At 45.6% G+C, this 17,217-nt stretch overlaps 1 protein-coding gene across 1 annotated transcript in view; it reads left to right on the top strand.

Annotated features, from left to right (window-relative positions):
- The first annotated feature begins 332 nt into the window (after nucleotides 1-332).
- The window catches only part of LOC137654346 (glutaredoxin-2, mitochondrial-like), an 88,601-nt gene continuing 71,716 nt past the window's right edge, over nucleotides 333-17,217 (top strand). The window contains exons 1-3 of the mRNA XM_068387961.1: nucleotides 333-412; nucleotides 544-684; nucleotides 16,322-16,495. Coding sequence (XP_068244062.1) covers nucleotides 347-412; nucleotides 544-684; nucleotides 16,322-16,495 — 381 coding nt within the window. The 5' untranslated portion in view covers nucleotides 333-346. The remainder of the gene's footprint in view (nucleotides 413-543; nucleotides 685-16,321; nucleotides 16,496-17,217) is intronic.

Genomic DNA, 17,217 nt, shown 5'->3' with positions numbered 1-17,217 from the left:
TGTACTGGATATTAGTATTCTATTGATTCATCTGTTCACTGACCAGAGTCTCAAGGAACAGTAGATAGCCTCTCATGGCATGGTTGGTTTCGACCTGGCTTTCCATTAGAAGGGGCTAGCGTTCGGTTCCAAGTACTGAGTAGAAATTTATTTCTATTTGAACACGATGTTGTATGGATATTTATCCATATTTATACATAGTTATAATTGAATATATGAATAAATATAGGCATTATTATTAGTTATAGTTATACGGCTGATCCCAGCCTGTGAATAGGATCACTAACCAGAGTTTCAAGGAACATCCAGACTTATGTCCCCTTTCTTTTACAGAAGGTCCGCCTACATGGTATGGTTCCCGGAGTCATGCACGCTCTGCTACGAGCTGTCCTCCCTACTCCGGGCCCATGATGTAAGTTGGTTCTAATATGTTTCCTTTTGGTATCCTTTGGCGATGATTTAATTTGATCCGGATTAATGTATGCATTGCTTATTGAGGAGAACGGTCTTCTCCTTCATCACTAATCCCCTCACTTCTTTCAGGATGATGATGAATCTCTCCGGCCTGCAAGAGCGGCTCTCCGCCCTTGGGTATCAAGGTTTGGAAGGAATGCTCCATCTAGAGGACCCTATCTCCTCGGAGTGTCCTCTCTAGGGTTGGACATCGACCCCATGGACGGGCAGGTAGGTGGTGATGAGTTTTGAGCCTTCAGCTTTGCAATTACCTGCGTCACCGACCTAGGACCCTCAAAGGATCCTGATGTTCATATTACCTTGCATAAAACCGTGACTGCTAAATGCAACACATTCTAGGGAAAGCCAAGGGGCTATGACGGAGCTCAAAGATATGGTGGTGAGTCGGATCCGTTCAGGAACTTGGATGACTCCCCCTACAGCCCCAGGCGTATCGAAGTAACCTCCTTCGATAAAAACAACGCATAGAAATTTGCCTTACATGTCCCATATATAGATGGTACCATAACTCTGGATGGCATAGACGTCCGCCCTCTGGAGGACCTAGAATTTACTCTCAGGGACTAGAATTCCCATTCAACAGATTCGTTCGATTGAAAGAGCATGCCTTGGTTAGGTTAGACAAGGTACCGAAGGTAACGGTATTATTTCCTAAAGGGCAGGCCCGATCTGTCTGGACCAGGATGTTGTCGGGCTGGGGGGTACGATAATTCCAAGCTCACCCCACATAATGGGGAATACGCCATATCTACAGCTGCTCTCATTGTTGTCTTGCCTATTATGGATAAATGGACAGGTCTTACTATTCAAGCTGACAAAGAAGGTTCGGCCATGCCGGCTCTTAAAGAGCCGGACCCCACCTCGGGGAGACCCTAGCCTCGATTTATCCCACTGAGACTTTGTTTCGGATATTCATGAAGAACCAATCTCTGCGTTTGGTGGTCTGATCGGGTTAGTTGTGGGAAATACGTTCTGTCTGAGGCCTCTATCAGACAGGAATCGAGCAGGCTGATAGTTTCCTCCTGATGGGGTAAAACCCTCTTCCCTCAGGAGGAGGTGAACAAGGTTCTACAAGATGATACGAGAGCAACCCAAAATTGCAGGAAAGGCGGGGCCTCACTGCCAGAAAGAAGGTTGAAGACCAAAAGCAAGCTTTCTTCAAGAAGAAGCAGAGATTTGCCCTCTACAAAACGAACCGGGGTCACTGCCATCAATAGTCAGTTACCCACTCGACATCACAGTCTTCCTCTGATTCGACGCCTATGCATCCGGATCCCCCCTCATCAGGTGGGATACCTCACTGGTTCCCCAGGTACACAGCCCAACCCCGTTTGGATGCCCTCGCCTGCATACAGCCCTAGCTCTGAACCCTCAGGTTCCTTTCGTGGACACCAGAGAGGAAGATACAGGAGTAGAAGACAGTTCTGCCATTAAGGCGGACCTAGGAAAAAGGGGGCTCGGGGAAGGAAAGGACCTAGGTTCACTCCCTCACAACGAGGTAGTCCCGGTAAGGGAGAGACTTTACCACTTTCAAGACCATTGGACCTTCGGTCCGTGGGCTCATAGCATAATCTCTAAAGGTTTGAGGTGGAAATGGCCACAAGGTCCTCCTCCTCCACCAGTGACCTTCTCCCAGAAATCCACTCCCATCCTGAAAGAGTACACCACAGAGTTACTCAAGAAGAAAGCAATCAAACGGGACCGATCACCGAAGTTCCAAGGCCGCCTGTTCACAATTCCGAAGAAAGGCTTGTCGGCATTGAGAGTGGACCGGGACTAGTCAAAGCTAAACTCTTACATTCTCTGCGGCAAGTTCCGGATGTTGACTATCTCTCAGGTACGGACCTTACTTCCCCGTGGGGCCGTCACCACCACTGTCGATCTTACCGACGACTATTATCATGTGCCTATAGCTCGAAACTTCTCTTCTTATCTGGGTTTCCGCCTAGGAAGGAAAGCCTTTGCGTTCAAGACATGCTCTTCAGCCTCAACATTGATCCCAGGATATTCACGAAACTGGGAGAGACAGTGTTAGAACAACTCAGGAACCAAGAGATACAGATCATGGCTTATCTGGACGGTTGGCTCATTTGGGCCTGGTCGGCCATAGAAGGCAACAGAGCTACGAAGGAAGTACTTCGATTTCTCAACAACCTGTGATTTCGGGTCAATCTCCAAAAGTCTCGCCTGCAACCATCAGGCCACTTAGAATGGTTAGACATTCAGTGGGACCTTTCGAAGCACACGTTGTCTCTCCCTTCCAAAAAGGTAAGAGGAATAGCTTCCAAGATCAAGAATTTTCTCAAACACAAACAGATGTCCAGAAGAACCTTAGAAAGTATCATCGGCCTTCTCCAATTCACTTCAATAACAAAAATTCAAAGACATCAATCGAGTTTGGAGAAAGAGAGCTACAGTACCTTTAAGAGACAAGGTCTCAAAGATCCCCTCTGTCTTGAAAATGAGACTACGCCCATATGGTCCGAACCGAAGAACCTCTCTAAATCGGTTCCTCTACAATTCCCACCTCCACAAGAGACATTCCATACAGCCTCGCCTTTAAGTGGATGGGGGGATTACTCCGAACATCAGATGTTTCAGGGGTCTTGGTCACCCGCCATGAAACAGACCCATATCAATGTTCTCGAAGCCATGGCAGTGTTCTTGACCCTGAAGAGACTCTCTCCTCCGAGGTCGAGCCACATCAGAGTAGTGTCAGACAGCACAGACGTGGTACACTGCGTCAACAGGGGAGGATCCAAGTCACCCAACCTGAATCGGATCCTGGTCACTATCTTCGCCTGGCCAACAGAAAAGAACTGGATCCTGTCAGTAACTCACCTTGCGGGAGTCCAGAATGTGAGAGCAGACTCACTAGCCAGGACGAAACCACTGGAATCAGAATGGTCTCTAGACATAATTTCATTCCGGTGGATACTCAGGAACCATTAGAAGAAGGTTTACCTATTTCCCCCAGTGAATCTTGTAATGAGACTTTTACACAAACTACGCTCCTTCTGGGGGGCAGTGGTTTTAGTACCACCTCACTGGCCAAGAACAGTTGGTTTCCTCTCCTCCTCAAGTTGAAACTCCATCCCTTCCGGATTCCGTTCCCCAAACTGACTCAAGTAATCCAAACTCACTGTGTCAGATTGCTCAAGGGTAGCCGAAACTCTGACTTTGTGGACTACAGGAAGTTTGCAGCTCGTAGAGACGCGAACATTGAACCGGAAATCGATCTCTTCATCGAATCAGACAAAAGGGACTCGACAATTCGCCAATATGATTCGGCCGTTAACAACTAGCAGATTCCCTAAGAGTTCAGACCATACTCGTATGTCTCCGAATATAGACATCTCTTTCTTGAGGTTCTTATTTGGCAAAGGCCTAACAGTTAGCACTTTAACCACCATCAAGTCAGCTTTGAAGAAGATCTTCCTTGTTGGGTTTAACATTAACCTAGCTGATTCCTATTTCTCATCTATTCCAAAAACATGTGCTAGGCTTTGACCTTCGGTTTGGCCACAAAAGGACTCTGGTCTATGAACGGTGTCCTGAAAACTTGCGCCGGACACGGACAATGAATCCTGCTCTTATCACTCTTCTTAGGAAGACTTTATTTCTAACGGCTTTGGCCTCAGGTGATGGAATATCAGAACTAGCAGCTCTCTCACGAACCCGGAAAACATAGATTTCCTCCCTTCAGCCGAAGAACTCCTTTCTCCAGACAATGCTTTCCTAGCTAAGAAATGAGGATCCGCAAAATAGGTGCTCCCCTCGGAAGATTATTCTTCTTCCCTAGGATCTTTTCTCTGTGTTCAGTTACTACTCTCAAGGCCTTTTTTAGCTAGAACTGCCACCCGCTCGTCTGGCCCCTTGGTTATCGGGGAACAAGGAGGTACTATTTCCATTCATGGCATCAGGCAACAAATCCTCTACTTCTTTAAACATACTAATCCGGAATCATTTCCCCAGGCTCATGATATACGGACAGTAGATACCTACATCAATTACTTCCAGAACAGGGACTTTGATGATTTTTAAAAAATATACGGGTTGGAAATCCCCTATGGTTGTCATACGCCACTATCTAAAGATTTTACGGGCCCTTAAATACCCGACGATGGCAGCGGGGAGCCCATTCCCTCTCCATTAATCTCTGCTTCTTCCTTTCTATCATCTCTTCTCTTCTCCCTCCTACCCGCCACTCACACCACGTCGCCACTCTCCTGGGTAGTTCGTTAGCCCTTTGACATTTGCCATGTTTAATTCCTATGGTTTAACTGTTATTGTAGTTACCGTTCCTTTAAGGTTTAGATATGCTTAGACATGTAAGGTTTGATGCCTTTTGCGATTTGACACTCAGTTGATTCCTTGTCGTCTTAGTTATTTAGCCTTACGCTCCCTATGTCATTTGGCTAGTTGGTAATTGGACGTTTCTTACATTATTATATTATATTTCTGGGCTCGAACCTGTGCCGCCCAGTGAATAAGCTCCATTTAGCACTTATTCTTAGGTAATTTACTGCTAAATATACCAGAGAAAAAATGTAAAGGAGTGCTAGGTTAACTAGCTCGCTCACCTATTGGTGTCGGTATAAAATTGGGCGTATATTCCAGAGGTCCCGCACTATTTAGATTAATCCACGACAGAAAACCCCAATAGAGGAGAGCCGTTCAACCTCACTCGGCACTACTAACAATGCATCCGCTCAGAACTCAACTCCTTTTAGCACGACGAGTAAAGTAACCCGCATTTTTGTTGTGCTCTCGATTTTGGTTATTTTCCATTGAATTATGGCTTTTTCGTCGGTTTCCCAAGAGACACCGTCTAAGTTAAGTACCAAGCTGGGTTTTACTGTGTTTTGAGCAACCTAGATCGTTTAATATTTATATTATAGGAGTTTATTCTCTTCGTTCATACCGATCTTGCTTGATTTCACTACAGTTGGTACTCCTGTTTTTGAGAGCTTTTAATTTTCACTTGCGGTGTTACTATGTGTATTATTTTTATTATCAAATATTATTTGTTATTGTGAATATTCATTATTTAGCGTTTAGAATCCTCGTGGTTCAATTTTTGGGCCGATATCATTTACGTATCGTTATGGCTACCGACCTTCGTGCTAGGCGGCAATGTTATTTTTAGCCATCAGGTGTGTCTTTTGTGATTTGATTATTATGTTGCATGCCTTGCCCAAAAATTTTCTATGTGTTTATTCATATAATTTAACGCTATTATTATTATTATAATGAATATTTGTGCCATTACTCCGTTTGATCTGTCTGGTTGGGGATCGTCAGTTGGTAGCCCTGCTGCCTCGTATCACGTGATCCTCCCCCACGCTCCCCCTCTAGCTAGGTGGGCGGCTAGGCTTCTCCCCCCTCCAGTAAGGGACCGTTGCCTTCCCTCCTTTTAGAGGGGGTAGTTCAGTGTTTATGGACTTTGTCCTCCGGGTGGCCCGGCGGGTTCGTCTCTGTCTAGTCTGGTTGGCCACCGGTCAACAGAGTTGGATCCCGGTGCACCCTATTTTATATTCACTTTTCATTCTGGCTTATGTTATACGAAACCCTCCGGGTTCGATTGGCGGTTCTTAGCTACAGTTCCGCCCCCCTATTATTTTATGACATTTCCTATGATGATTATATATGACAGATCACTACCCCGGAGTCCCTAAATGAATTGGTATTGGATATACTTTTATTTCCCGGCCCGGGGTCTACCCCGCCCCGGGAAATCAGACACCATGTGTCTTAATTCATTGCTATTGCATCCTTTTTTATGCTCCCGGCTTGACCGGAATGGATTGCTATACTTTAGTTTCAAGTTAGACTTATGTTTAGGCCCGGGTCCTCCGGTCCCGCCCCTATGTAAGAATATTACAGTTAAGCTCTAACCTTGCGTTAGACCTATGTTAGGCCCGGGTCCTCCGGACCCGCCCCTACCTAAGAATATTACAGTTAAGCTCTATTCTTGTGTTAGACCTATGTTAGGCCCGGGTCCTCCGGACCCGCCCCTACTTAAAGAATAGTACAGTTAAGCTCTAATCTTGTGTTAGACCTATGTTAGGCCCGGGTCCTCCGGACCCGCCCCTACTTAAGAGAATTACAGTTTCTCATATACTATTCTTTTTATAGATGGTGCATTGTCTGACGCCGGCCTGTGCAGCTGTTCTGCACCAGCCTTGTGGCCACTCCGTCTGCCGATCTCACGCCCCTTGTGGGGTTCAACTGGAAGACGTTGTGGTATGGCACCCGGATAACTGTGTGATTTGCTTCGACCTCATCACTACCCTTGGATCTGACTCGGTGAGTCCCGTTGGCTATATTGCCTTCTTATTTTATTTTACTATTAGTAAGATATCTATGGTCTTGAAGGACCATTGGGAGTCTCCCTTTTATAATTCCCACTATTATTTCAGGCATCCCCGGAGCAAAAGTCTGCGGCTCGGGCCACACTGAAGGTGTGGGTTGGTGGGTTTGCCCGGAATGTGAAGTCTAAGCGGCCGTACGTCCTATCTGAGGACTACTGCACCATGGTTTACCCCAACGCCAAGTTTTCAGCTGCTGTGGCTAGGCATGTGGCAGCTCCCATCATTGCCCACATTGATGCCACTATAACGGGTCTTATCGACCCAGAGCAAGATCCATCGGACGCCCCCGGAGGTCTGGAGGACAATGTTGCCTCCATGAACCTGGACGTCGAACCAATGTTACTAGACGAGCCGGATACAGGTAGGGTGGTAAGTGAGGCAGGTGTGTCCGGCGCTGAGATTCCTATCCTCAGCCCCGCTCTTTCTTCTTCTTCTGATCGCTCTTCTTTTCTTGGATTTTCTGGGGACCGTGATTCGTCTCAACGTTCATACCCGGTTCCCCCTAAGGATAAGTCTACTTCAAGGACCTTACCCAAAGCTTGCAAGCCTCACAAGACTTCTCATGGCTCTAAACATTGTACGAACCCGTCTTCAAAGACCTCTGGTTCCTCCTCTAAGTCTCACGACCCGGGAGTTCCTTCCGCCCCTCCTGCTGCTAGCCCGGGCCTTTCCGAATCAGCCATGCTTCGCATCGTGTCGGAGATGCAGGCAAAGTTGGTTTCGGAGATGCAGTCGAGGATGGACACGATGTTCTCTAACTTCGGTCAGAGAATTGGGGCTTTAGAGCAAGGAGCTCCGGAGAGAGTCCAAAGCTCTCTCATCCCGGATGCCTCTAAGCTCCCGCCGTTTGCCAAGAATAACCCCTGGCGGATGGCTCTTCATTCCCCGTTCTCAGACGGAATGTTGACTCTGGAGGGCCTTGGCACTCGTCCTCTAGAGGACTTTGAATTCTTTCCTCCTGGTCTGGCATTTCCATTTCATGGTTATGCCAGGCTTACCGAGGAAGCTTTAGTTCGATTAGACAAGGTCCCCAAAGAGACGGTCATCTTCCCGAAGGAGCAAGCCCAATCTGTTTGGGCCAGATTTTTAAACGACATCGGCTGCACTAACACCATGCTGACGCCTCATAAAAGCTCCTTTACGATGTTCTTAATGGACAAGAACACCTTGACTCCATGCGTCAATAAGGTGGCAGAGCTTGCCTTTCAATATGCTCTGGAGGAGAAGCCCTTGCCTCCCATCCGAGAGGTGGATCCAATCTCCCTCCTTCTTCCCTCAGGTATTGAGTGTTGGGACAATGTCCATACCACCTTTACCTCCGGCAAGCTTGCAGCAGACTGTGCCTCAGTCTTGTTTAGTGAGAAGCTTCCCCGTCTCCCGGAATCCCTCATTAAACAAGAATATGATTCCCGTCTACGTGTGGGCCGTACTCTAAACCTGGCCACATCCACGGAGTCGATAGCCTTGACTTACGATACGGAGAGTATTTTTAAGTCTCTCAACAAGGCTACGTTACAGTCTTTATATTATGACTTGTATGACTTCGCTACTGCTAAACGCAGATGTCGCAAGCATGTCCTAGCTGAGGCGACGATTAGGCATGAACCTAATAAACTCATCCGGTCCTCCTGTTGGGGTTCAAATCTCTTCCCCGAGGATCTCGTAGAGGAAGTCTTGGCGGAGGCCACTAGGGTTAATCAGAGCCTTAAAGCCCGTTGGGGTTTGACCCCTAAACGCAAGTATGACCCCGCAAATTATCAAGCCCGGGGTAGGAAGAAGCTTAGACCATATACCTCCACCCAGTTCAGGCAACAGCAGAGTGCTTCATCCAACTTCCGGCTGCCTCTTCCTCCATCTTCTGTTGTCCCTGCACAGCCTTCCACCTCTCAGGCTCCTTCGGATGACTATGTCACCGTTCTGCTACCTAAGAGCCAGCTTTCTGGTGCCTCCGCCACTTCCCCTGCCTTTAACCAGTCTTACGAGGCTCATAGCTCTTCCCAGAGTTATGGTAGAGGTAGAGGCTACCACCGTGGCTCTAACCAGAACAAAGGCAGGGGAAGAGCCTTTCGCAGAGGAAAGAACTTCCGAGGCGGACGTGGAGGCAACTCCTCAAACCAATACTGAGGTGCAGCAGGTAGGGGGGAGGCTCTATGCCTTCCGCAACAAATGGAGGTTCAGTCCCTGGGCGTTCAGTATCATCTCCAAGGGACTGGGGTGGAGTTGGATTCAAGGACCTCCTCCTCCGAACAAATTTCGTCAACATTCCACTCCGGACCTGGTCGAATTTGTCCAGGATCTTTTACAAAAGAACGCCATACAAGAAACGAAACATCTGAAGTTTCAAGGTCGGCTGTTCAGTGTCCCGAAGAAGGATTCAGACAAGAGAAGAGTGATTCTAGATCTATCCCTTCTCAACTTGTCCATTCAATGCGACAAGTTTCGAATGCTTACCGTCTCGCAGGTGCGGACCTTACTTCCCCGTGGGGCCGTCACCACCTCTATCGATCTTACAGACGCCTACTATCACGTCCCGATAGCGAGACACTTCCGTCCGTACCTAGGCTTTCGCTTAGGGGACAAAAGTTACTCCTTCAAGGTGATGCCTTTCAGGCTCAACATCGCCCCAAGGATCTTCACAAAGCTAGCAGAAGTCGCTGTTCAGGAACTCAGGAATCAAGGGATTCAAGTAGTAGCCTATCTGGACGACTGGCTCATTTGGTCAGACACCTCCCAAAATTGCCTAAAAGCCACTCACAAAGTCATCCATTATCTTCAATCTCTAGGCTTCCAGATCAACTTCAAGAAGTCCCGTCTTCTTCCAAAATCGAAGTTCCAATGGCTCGGCCTGCAATGGGATCTTATATCTCATACTCTGTGTCTTCCCAGACCCAAGAGGTTAGAGATTGCAAGGAACACCAAACGCTTTCTCAAAGACAAAGTAAGTTCCAGACGACTCCAAGAGAGGATTCTGGGGTCCCTTCAGTTTGCCTCAGTGACGGATCTTCTTCTGAAGGCAAAATTGAAAGATATCAATCGTGTCTGGCGTTCGAGGGCGAACCGGAAGCTCCGGGACAGGAAAGTCCGCCTTCCTCCCATTCTACGGGAAAGACTTCTTCCTTGGACAAGAGCAAACAGTCTGTCAAAGTCAGTTCCCCTTCGATTTCCGCCTCCGGAATTAATCATTCACACAGACACATCCTTATCAGGTTGGGGCGGCTATTCTCAGCTCAAGAAAGTTCAAGGTCTTTGGACTCCCTTGTTCCGCCATTTTCACATCAATGTGCTAGAGGCCATGGCAGTTCTTCTAACCCTGAAACGTCTCGCTCTTCCCAAGAAACAACACCTTCGTCTGGTCCTCGACAGCGAAGTGGTGGTCCGCTGCCTCAACAGAGGCGGGTCAAAGTCAGGGCCTCTGAACCATGTTCTAGTAGCCATATTCTCCCTAGCAGCCTCGAACCGTTGGCATCTTTCAGCTGTCCACCTGGCGGGAGTCCGGAATGTAGTGGCAGACGCCCTGTCCCGGACCTCCCCTCTAGAATCGGAATGGTCACTCGATCTAAAGTCATTTCGGTGGATTCTCTCTCAGGTTCCCGGTCTCCAAGTGGACCTCTTCGCCACGGAATCCAACCACAAATTGAGAGTATATGTGGCTCCCAATCTAGACCCTCAGGCTTACGCCACAGACGCCATGTCACAGAATTGGGACAACTGGGAAAAGATTTATCTCTTTCCCCCGGTGAATCTTTTGCTGAAAGTTCTAGACAAACTGAGATCCTTCAAGGGACAAGTAGCCTTGGTCGCACCCAACTGGCCCAAGAGCAACTGGTATCCTCTCCTGCGGGAGTTGAGACTATACCCTCACCCGATACCCAATCCGGTTCTGTCTCAGATAGTACAAACACGCGTTGTGTACGCTTTCTCAAACATTCAGAGCGCCCTAACTTTATGGACTTTATGAAGTTTGCGGCTATGCATGGTGCCAATATTGATCCTCAAAACACCTTGTTCCTAGAATCGGATAAACGGGATTCCACCATCCGCCAGTATGACTCTGCAGTCAAAAAGTTGGCAAAATTTTTAATAGACTCAGACGTGAACTGTATGAACTTGAACCTTACAGTCACTTTCTTTAGATCTTTATTAGAATCAGGTCTGGCAGCCAATACTATCACCACTATTAAATCGGCTCTGAAAAAGATCTTCCTAGTGGGTTTTAACATAGACTTAACCGACTCTTTGTTAGCTTCAATTCCGAAAGCTTGTGCCAGACTGAAACCGGTTACTCGTCCTACCCCGGTGACCTGGTTCCTTAATGACGTACTCAAATTGGCTTCTGATACCATTAACAGTTCTTGTGATTACATGCCCCTTCTCAGGAAAACACTTTTCCTGGTGAGCTTGGCTTCCGGGGCAAGAATTTCTGAATTGGCAGCCTTGTCGAGAGACCCGGGTCATATTGACTTTCTGCCTTCAGGAGAGGTCCTTCTTTCTCCTAACAAATTCTTTTTGGCTAAGAATGAAGACCCTCAAAACAGATGGACCTCCTGGAAAATTGTTCCCCTCACGCAAGATCCGTCTCTGTGCCCTGTCACTACTCTTAGGTCTTATTTATCCCGGACCTCCTCTAACTCCTCGGGGCCTCTATTCGTTAGAGAACAAGGCGGTACCATTACTATTAAAGGGATCAGGCAACAAATTTTGTATTTTATTAAACAAGCTAACCCTGACTCTTTTCCTCTTGCACATGATATCAGGGCGGTTGCTACCTCGGTGAACTTCTTTCACCACATGAATTTTACAGACCTTTCCAGGTATACAGGGTGGAAATCACCGTCAGTGTTCAAGAAACACTACCTTAAACATTTGGAAGCCCTAAAATTTTCTACAGTAGCCGCAGGGAGCGTAGTTACTCCCAAGTAACTCACAGGTTAATGCCTTGACTCTTTATCTCTCCCTCTTACCTGCCTCATTTATACCCTATTGTATTCGTTGGTCTCGCACCTGAATACTGTTATTATATTTGTAAATTTTATGCTCCTGAGTATCTGTATATATTATCACTCACGGCATTATTATACCTACCTTATTGGATTTATGTTCATATTTAAGATACCCTTATAATTGTTTTTTGGTACTCATTTCTGATTAAAAGCATCCTGTATTTCCCTTACGCTTATGTTTTTTCCTTTATTTTGCAAGTTTGGTGACATTTTTTCTCTTGTATAGATTCACTGGGCGGCACAGGTTCGAGCCCAGAAAAGGGATTTTGACGTAGGAAAAATCTATTTCTGGGCGAAGGACCTGTGCCGCCCAGTGAACCCTCCCAGCTCCTCTCCCTTGGAGTCCCCAAACTTTGGGTGCTAAGGAGTTGGGTTCTGAGCGGATGCATTGTTAGTAGTGCCGAGTGAGGTTGAACGGCTCTCCTCTATTGGGGTTTTCTGTCGTGGATTAATCTAAATAGTGCGGGACCTCTGGAATATACGCCCAATTTTATACCGACACCAATAGGTGAGCGAGCTAGTTAACCTAGCACTCCTTTACATTTTTTCTCTGGTATATTTAGCAGTAAATTACCTAAGAATAAGTGCTAAATGGAGCTTATTCACTGGGCGGCACAGGTCCTTCGCCCAGAAATAGATTTTTCCTACGTCAAAATCCCTTTATTGTCGTACATGGTGATTGTATTCTCCGCATTATGTTATTACTTTATTGGGCTTGGAAGGCATTCTCTAGTACATTTTCACTGGCCGTCACAGATCGACCCAGAAAAGGGATTTTGACGAAGGAAAAATCTATTTCTGGGGAGAGACCTGTGACGCCCGGTGAAACCCTTCCCGGTTATTTTTGTACGGACCCACGCTTTCCTTGCCAAGCCATATGTTCTTGCAGAAGGATGACCTGGAGAGCGCGAGTAGTAGGTGTCGGTGGGGTAGCCCAACTGTATTCTCTAGGGCCTGTCACGGCCCTCCCCTTTGATGAAGGGATTATCTAAATGGAAGACAGCCTGTGAATAGTGATTTTCACACGCCCTTGTTAAATACACGACACCCACAAGGTGATCGCGCGAGGGTTGTAACCTCTGCATTCCATGCTTTTATCTTTCTCTAGTATATTTGGAAGATTTATATTAGAAAAGTGTAAAGAAGGACCCTTTTCACCGGGCGTCACAGGTCTCTCCCCAGAAATAGATTTTTCCTTCGTCAAAATCCCTTTCTTAAGCAAAACTTAAAACGTACCGAATTTGGATTGTCATTTTGGCCATTCATTTGGTGTATGCAACCAAAGAAGTCTTCGAAGAGATTCAGTTTAATCACCTTGTATGATTTAACACTAGAATTTATTACTGTATGCATTTCATAAGTCTATAAGTGACTTATATAACAAAATTACTCGGTGGTTTTTTTTTTTTTTTTTTTTTTTTAATTCATAGTGCTTACAAGCATTTAAATCTTGAATTTGCAACTATCATGGTTTTCATGGTATCAACTACTGATATATTTTCTATAAGAATTATTTTCTGCTCATAATTTATCCCAAAAGCATTTCGTGAAACTTTGTCACCAAACATTGAACAAAAGCTGATAACATCAAACCATTTATTGACAAGATGAATGAAATTTACAGTCTCTATTCTGTCTTCCTCTGACTATACATTTCACGAATGGCAGAGCAAGAAGCAAAACTATTATTTTGCAGCTTGAACTCCAAATTGTTGTCAGCAATAACATCCTTGCAAAAAATGCACATAGCAAATCACCGCATGATCTAGGTTCATCAGACCATCGACGTGCCTGTTTCCAGACATCTCTTAAAACTCATTTCTCGGAAAACGAAAGAAACGCATGTCTAAACCCATTGACTTGGCTTTTCCTATCATGTTAAAGCAGCCAAAAACTGCAATTGTTCTGCATTGTGCTGACAATATTTAAACTAAGTGTTTAAGTAGGAAAATTCTTTTCAGAGTATCGTTTACCACAAGAAATGTTTGAGGATGAGATATAGTAAAAGACAACTGGTATTTATAAGCTGGAATCCTAAGCATATTATAGATCAATATGTATGAAAGTAGTCACTAGGGATAGGATATAAAATACAAATAAACCAAAGGACATTCATTTTGGGATGCCTTTTAAGCCAAATCTTTAACCGGGATTGTTTGCTGTAAGCGATGCCGGCCGTGGTTAGGGTCTCACATGAGCTCATTATCCTACCCGCTCAGATTCTGACCTGCATGTTAGCAGACCCGTTCTTCTCTGGGTCCTGTGTCTCCCATAAGTCCTGCCTGCAATCAAAAGTGATCAGAATACACAGGTGAGTGTGTGTATGAGATGGGTGGCTGGGTACTCCAGTCTCCTCCTCTCACCCCCTGCTGCTAACTAGCTGTAGGGTAGTTCCATCTTGCTAAAAAAGTCTTATGGCTAGTTTCAGCTTCGCCAAAAGGATAATCCATATAAATAGCTGAAGGTTTGTTTAAGTTAGGAAAAATACAAATTACTTCTAGATTTGGCATATTCAACTCTACTCTTTCAAGTTCCCCAAAATCTGGGACTGTAAACCTTAGTAGACCACAGTGTCCAGAGTCAGGTACAGTTCGCTGCAACCTCCCTATTGGCTGGTGAAGGTCTGTCAAGACCTCGTTCCCCTAACTTTTACAATAACGGAGGTGGAAGAACCCTTTGCTGATGACTCAGATTTCTCTCGAGGTGTTTCCCCTACTAGCTGGTCCTAAGTCAAGGGACACAGAGGTTGGGGAATGGGGTCTACTCCTGCAGGTACTCACTTGTATGAAGAAAGTTAATGGTCTTGGTGAGGCTCTGTCCATGGTCGTTTCTAGCAGCTGAGGCCACTGATAAATTAGACTCACAGATCTCTGCTAGGAAAGACTCCCTTAGGGCTGGGAAGGCCTCCAAGATAATCCCCCCACCTTTAATAAGGCAGAGGAAACACTGTACTATAGAGTTGAAAGTGACATCCCTCCTTCTCTTTTACCATAGACCCAGCAGTTTTGACCCTTGCCAAGGGTACAGCTGCGGAAAAGTTAGCAACACAGCTTGTTGCATTTTCAGCAGCAGATGCCTTGAACATATAATAGAGGATGACAAGAGGTAATCTTCAGGCCTCCTCCTGGGTGGACTACTGGTCAGTGACGGTCGGCTATTTACCTGACACCGAAGATTTGTCCGACCACGAGAACCATAACGTGCTCAAGAGCATTGACCTTACAGGTGTGAGGGTGATCAAATTTCTTATGTGCAATACTGCAAACTAATGGATCAGCTGGGATGTGAAGAGGCACGATTCCATCGTCTCCAGGTTCCAATGGCAGGTGCTTCAGAGGGTGATTCGCTACCTGCAGAAACCCTCGATCAAGGGTCCTTCCCTCATCCCTTTGGAAGATGTTGAGGCAGTAGTTTAGAAATGGAGGAAGGCAAGTCAAGACTTCCTCCTCCATCGAGTTGTGACGTCTAAGCAATCCATAGCTTCCTCAAACAAGTGGACCTCCTGTCCCCTTCTGGAACTGATGCTGTTCATGGATGCATCAAGGAAGGATGGGGGCCCCACCTGCTACAGCACATGGCATTTGGACTGTTTCTGAATTATATCAGCTATGAGACATCAACCTCCTAGAGTTGAAGACTATGTTTCTTGCCCTCTATCATTTTCAGTGTTGAAGAGCAACAACATGACCATAGTGGTGGATCTAAAACAAGGAGGTTCTATTCTATGGCAAGTTTTCCTTCTAGCTGTAGAGATCCTGCAATGGATGGACGACAACACGATCTCCTTGTCAGATCAGTTTTTACCGGGTAAGACGAACATCCTGGCAGATAATCTTAGCAGGAAGGCTCAGACAGTTGGATTTGAGTGATCTTTGAATCCTTGGATAGTGAACAGAGTAATAACTTTTTGGGGTTCGCCAATGCTAGAGTTGTTCGCGACGTCCCTTAAACTGAAACTCCCAGTGTAGTTCTCCCTAGTGCCAAACACACTGGTGGCATTCAGAGTTGCCTTCCAACACCCGTGGGACAATTTGGACAGTTAAGCCTTTCCCTCGTACTGCTTCATGAGATGTTATTGATTCTTTATATTTTCTTTTGAAATTTTTATGGCATCCAATTAAGTGATGTTTTGATAAATGGTCATCAAGGCATTTGTTATTGTAATTACCTTTGTTGATTGTTTTCAGCTTCTTAAGAAATTTCTGAACCAACTTTGCAATATTGTATATTTATGACAAATCCAAAATTGTTAGCTTTTTGTACAATACATTATATACTGAATAAGTTATGTAATACTCTAGAAGTGTACAATATAAATCATCCCAGCAAATCATTATACCAGATTCAGCAAGAACGAGTTCCTGTTTATTTTTTTTGATAGAAGTTCATGTATTTGAAACAAAATGATTTAAAGCTTACCGTTACTGTCTGTATTTTAATTGACAACATTGCAGCTATTAAAAATTATTGTAGTGTTGGCAGGTGTTAAACATCCACATTGCACAGATGGGAGGCTCACCTAGCTGCCAGATTGCAGCTGTTGATATGAAAGGTCCAGTTGCACAAAATGTCAGAAATAAGATAAAGGAAAACTGTGTAATGATATTTTCAAAAACATATTGCCCATACTGCAAAATGGCAAAAAAGGTAAGATATTTTCATCTTTTTCTTATGCATAGATATAGTACAGTATTTGTCCTAGATACAAATACAGTACAGTACCTAATCCCCAAATACAATATCAGGGTGTTCCATAACTAGAATACAAATCTACGCTATTTATTAGGGGCATTACTTTGCCGAAGTTGAAAGGACGAGCCATTAAAATTTAGTTAGGCTTAACTACCCATCCTGCTAGTTAGCGGGGGGTGGGTAGCTCGCTACCCCTCCAACTCACACACCTGTGATTGAGCTCACTTTGCTTTTAGCTCAAGTGGTGAAACGGTCGTTTCCGCTCTTCATCCTTACCAAATATTGAACTGCCATTAATGCTATTTTTTGCTTTTTCTTTTTTCAGTGTGTGTGTGCGTTGACTTCTGCTGGCCATGCGTACCTGCCCTAGAGGTGAGGGGTGCTGCTGCAGTACTTTCATGTTCACTGAAGACACCGATTCTTATACCCTTTGCCCTTCCTGCAAAGGTCAACGGTGTGATGTGGGTAGTAAGTGTTCCGAGTGTCGGGAGTGGTCTACCTCCCAGTGAGAAAGGTTTGGGCAACGGCGAAAGTAATCTAAGTAGGACTCTTCTCCTTCAAAGGTTTCATCGAAGCAGAAGAAACCCAAGGCTGCTTCTTCCGCTTCCTAACCTTCCTCCGAAGCTCCCGCTCATTCAGTCTCCTCCAAGGGACCGTCAAATAGTAGCGTAGGCCCT

Source organism: Palaemon carinicauda, chromosome 15, assembly GCF_036898095.1.
Source record: "Palaemon carinicauda isolate YSFRI2023 chromosome 15, ASM3689809v2, whole genome shotgun sequence".
Classification (NCBI taxonomy): domain Eukaryota; kingdom Metazoa; phylum Arthropoda; class Malacostraca; order Decapoda; family Palaemonidae; genus Palaemon; species Palaemon carinicauda.
Note: the sequence above shows the minus strand (reverse complement) of the source record. Positions and strands in the feature narration are given on the sequence as shown.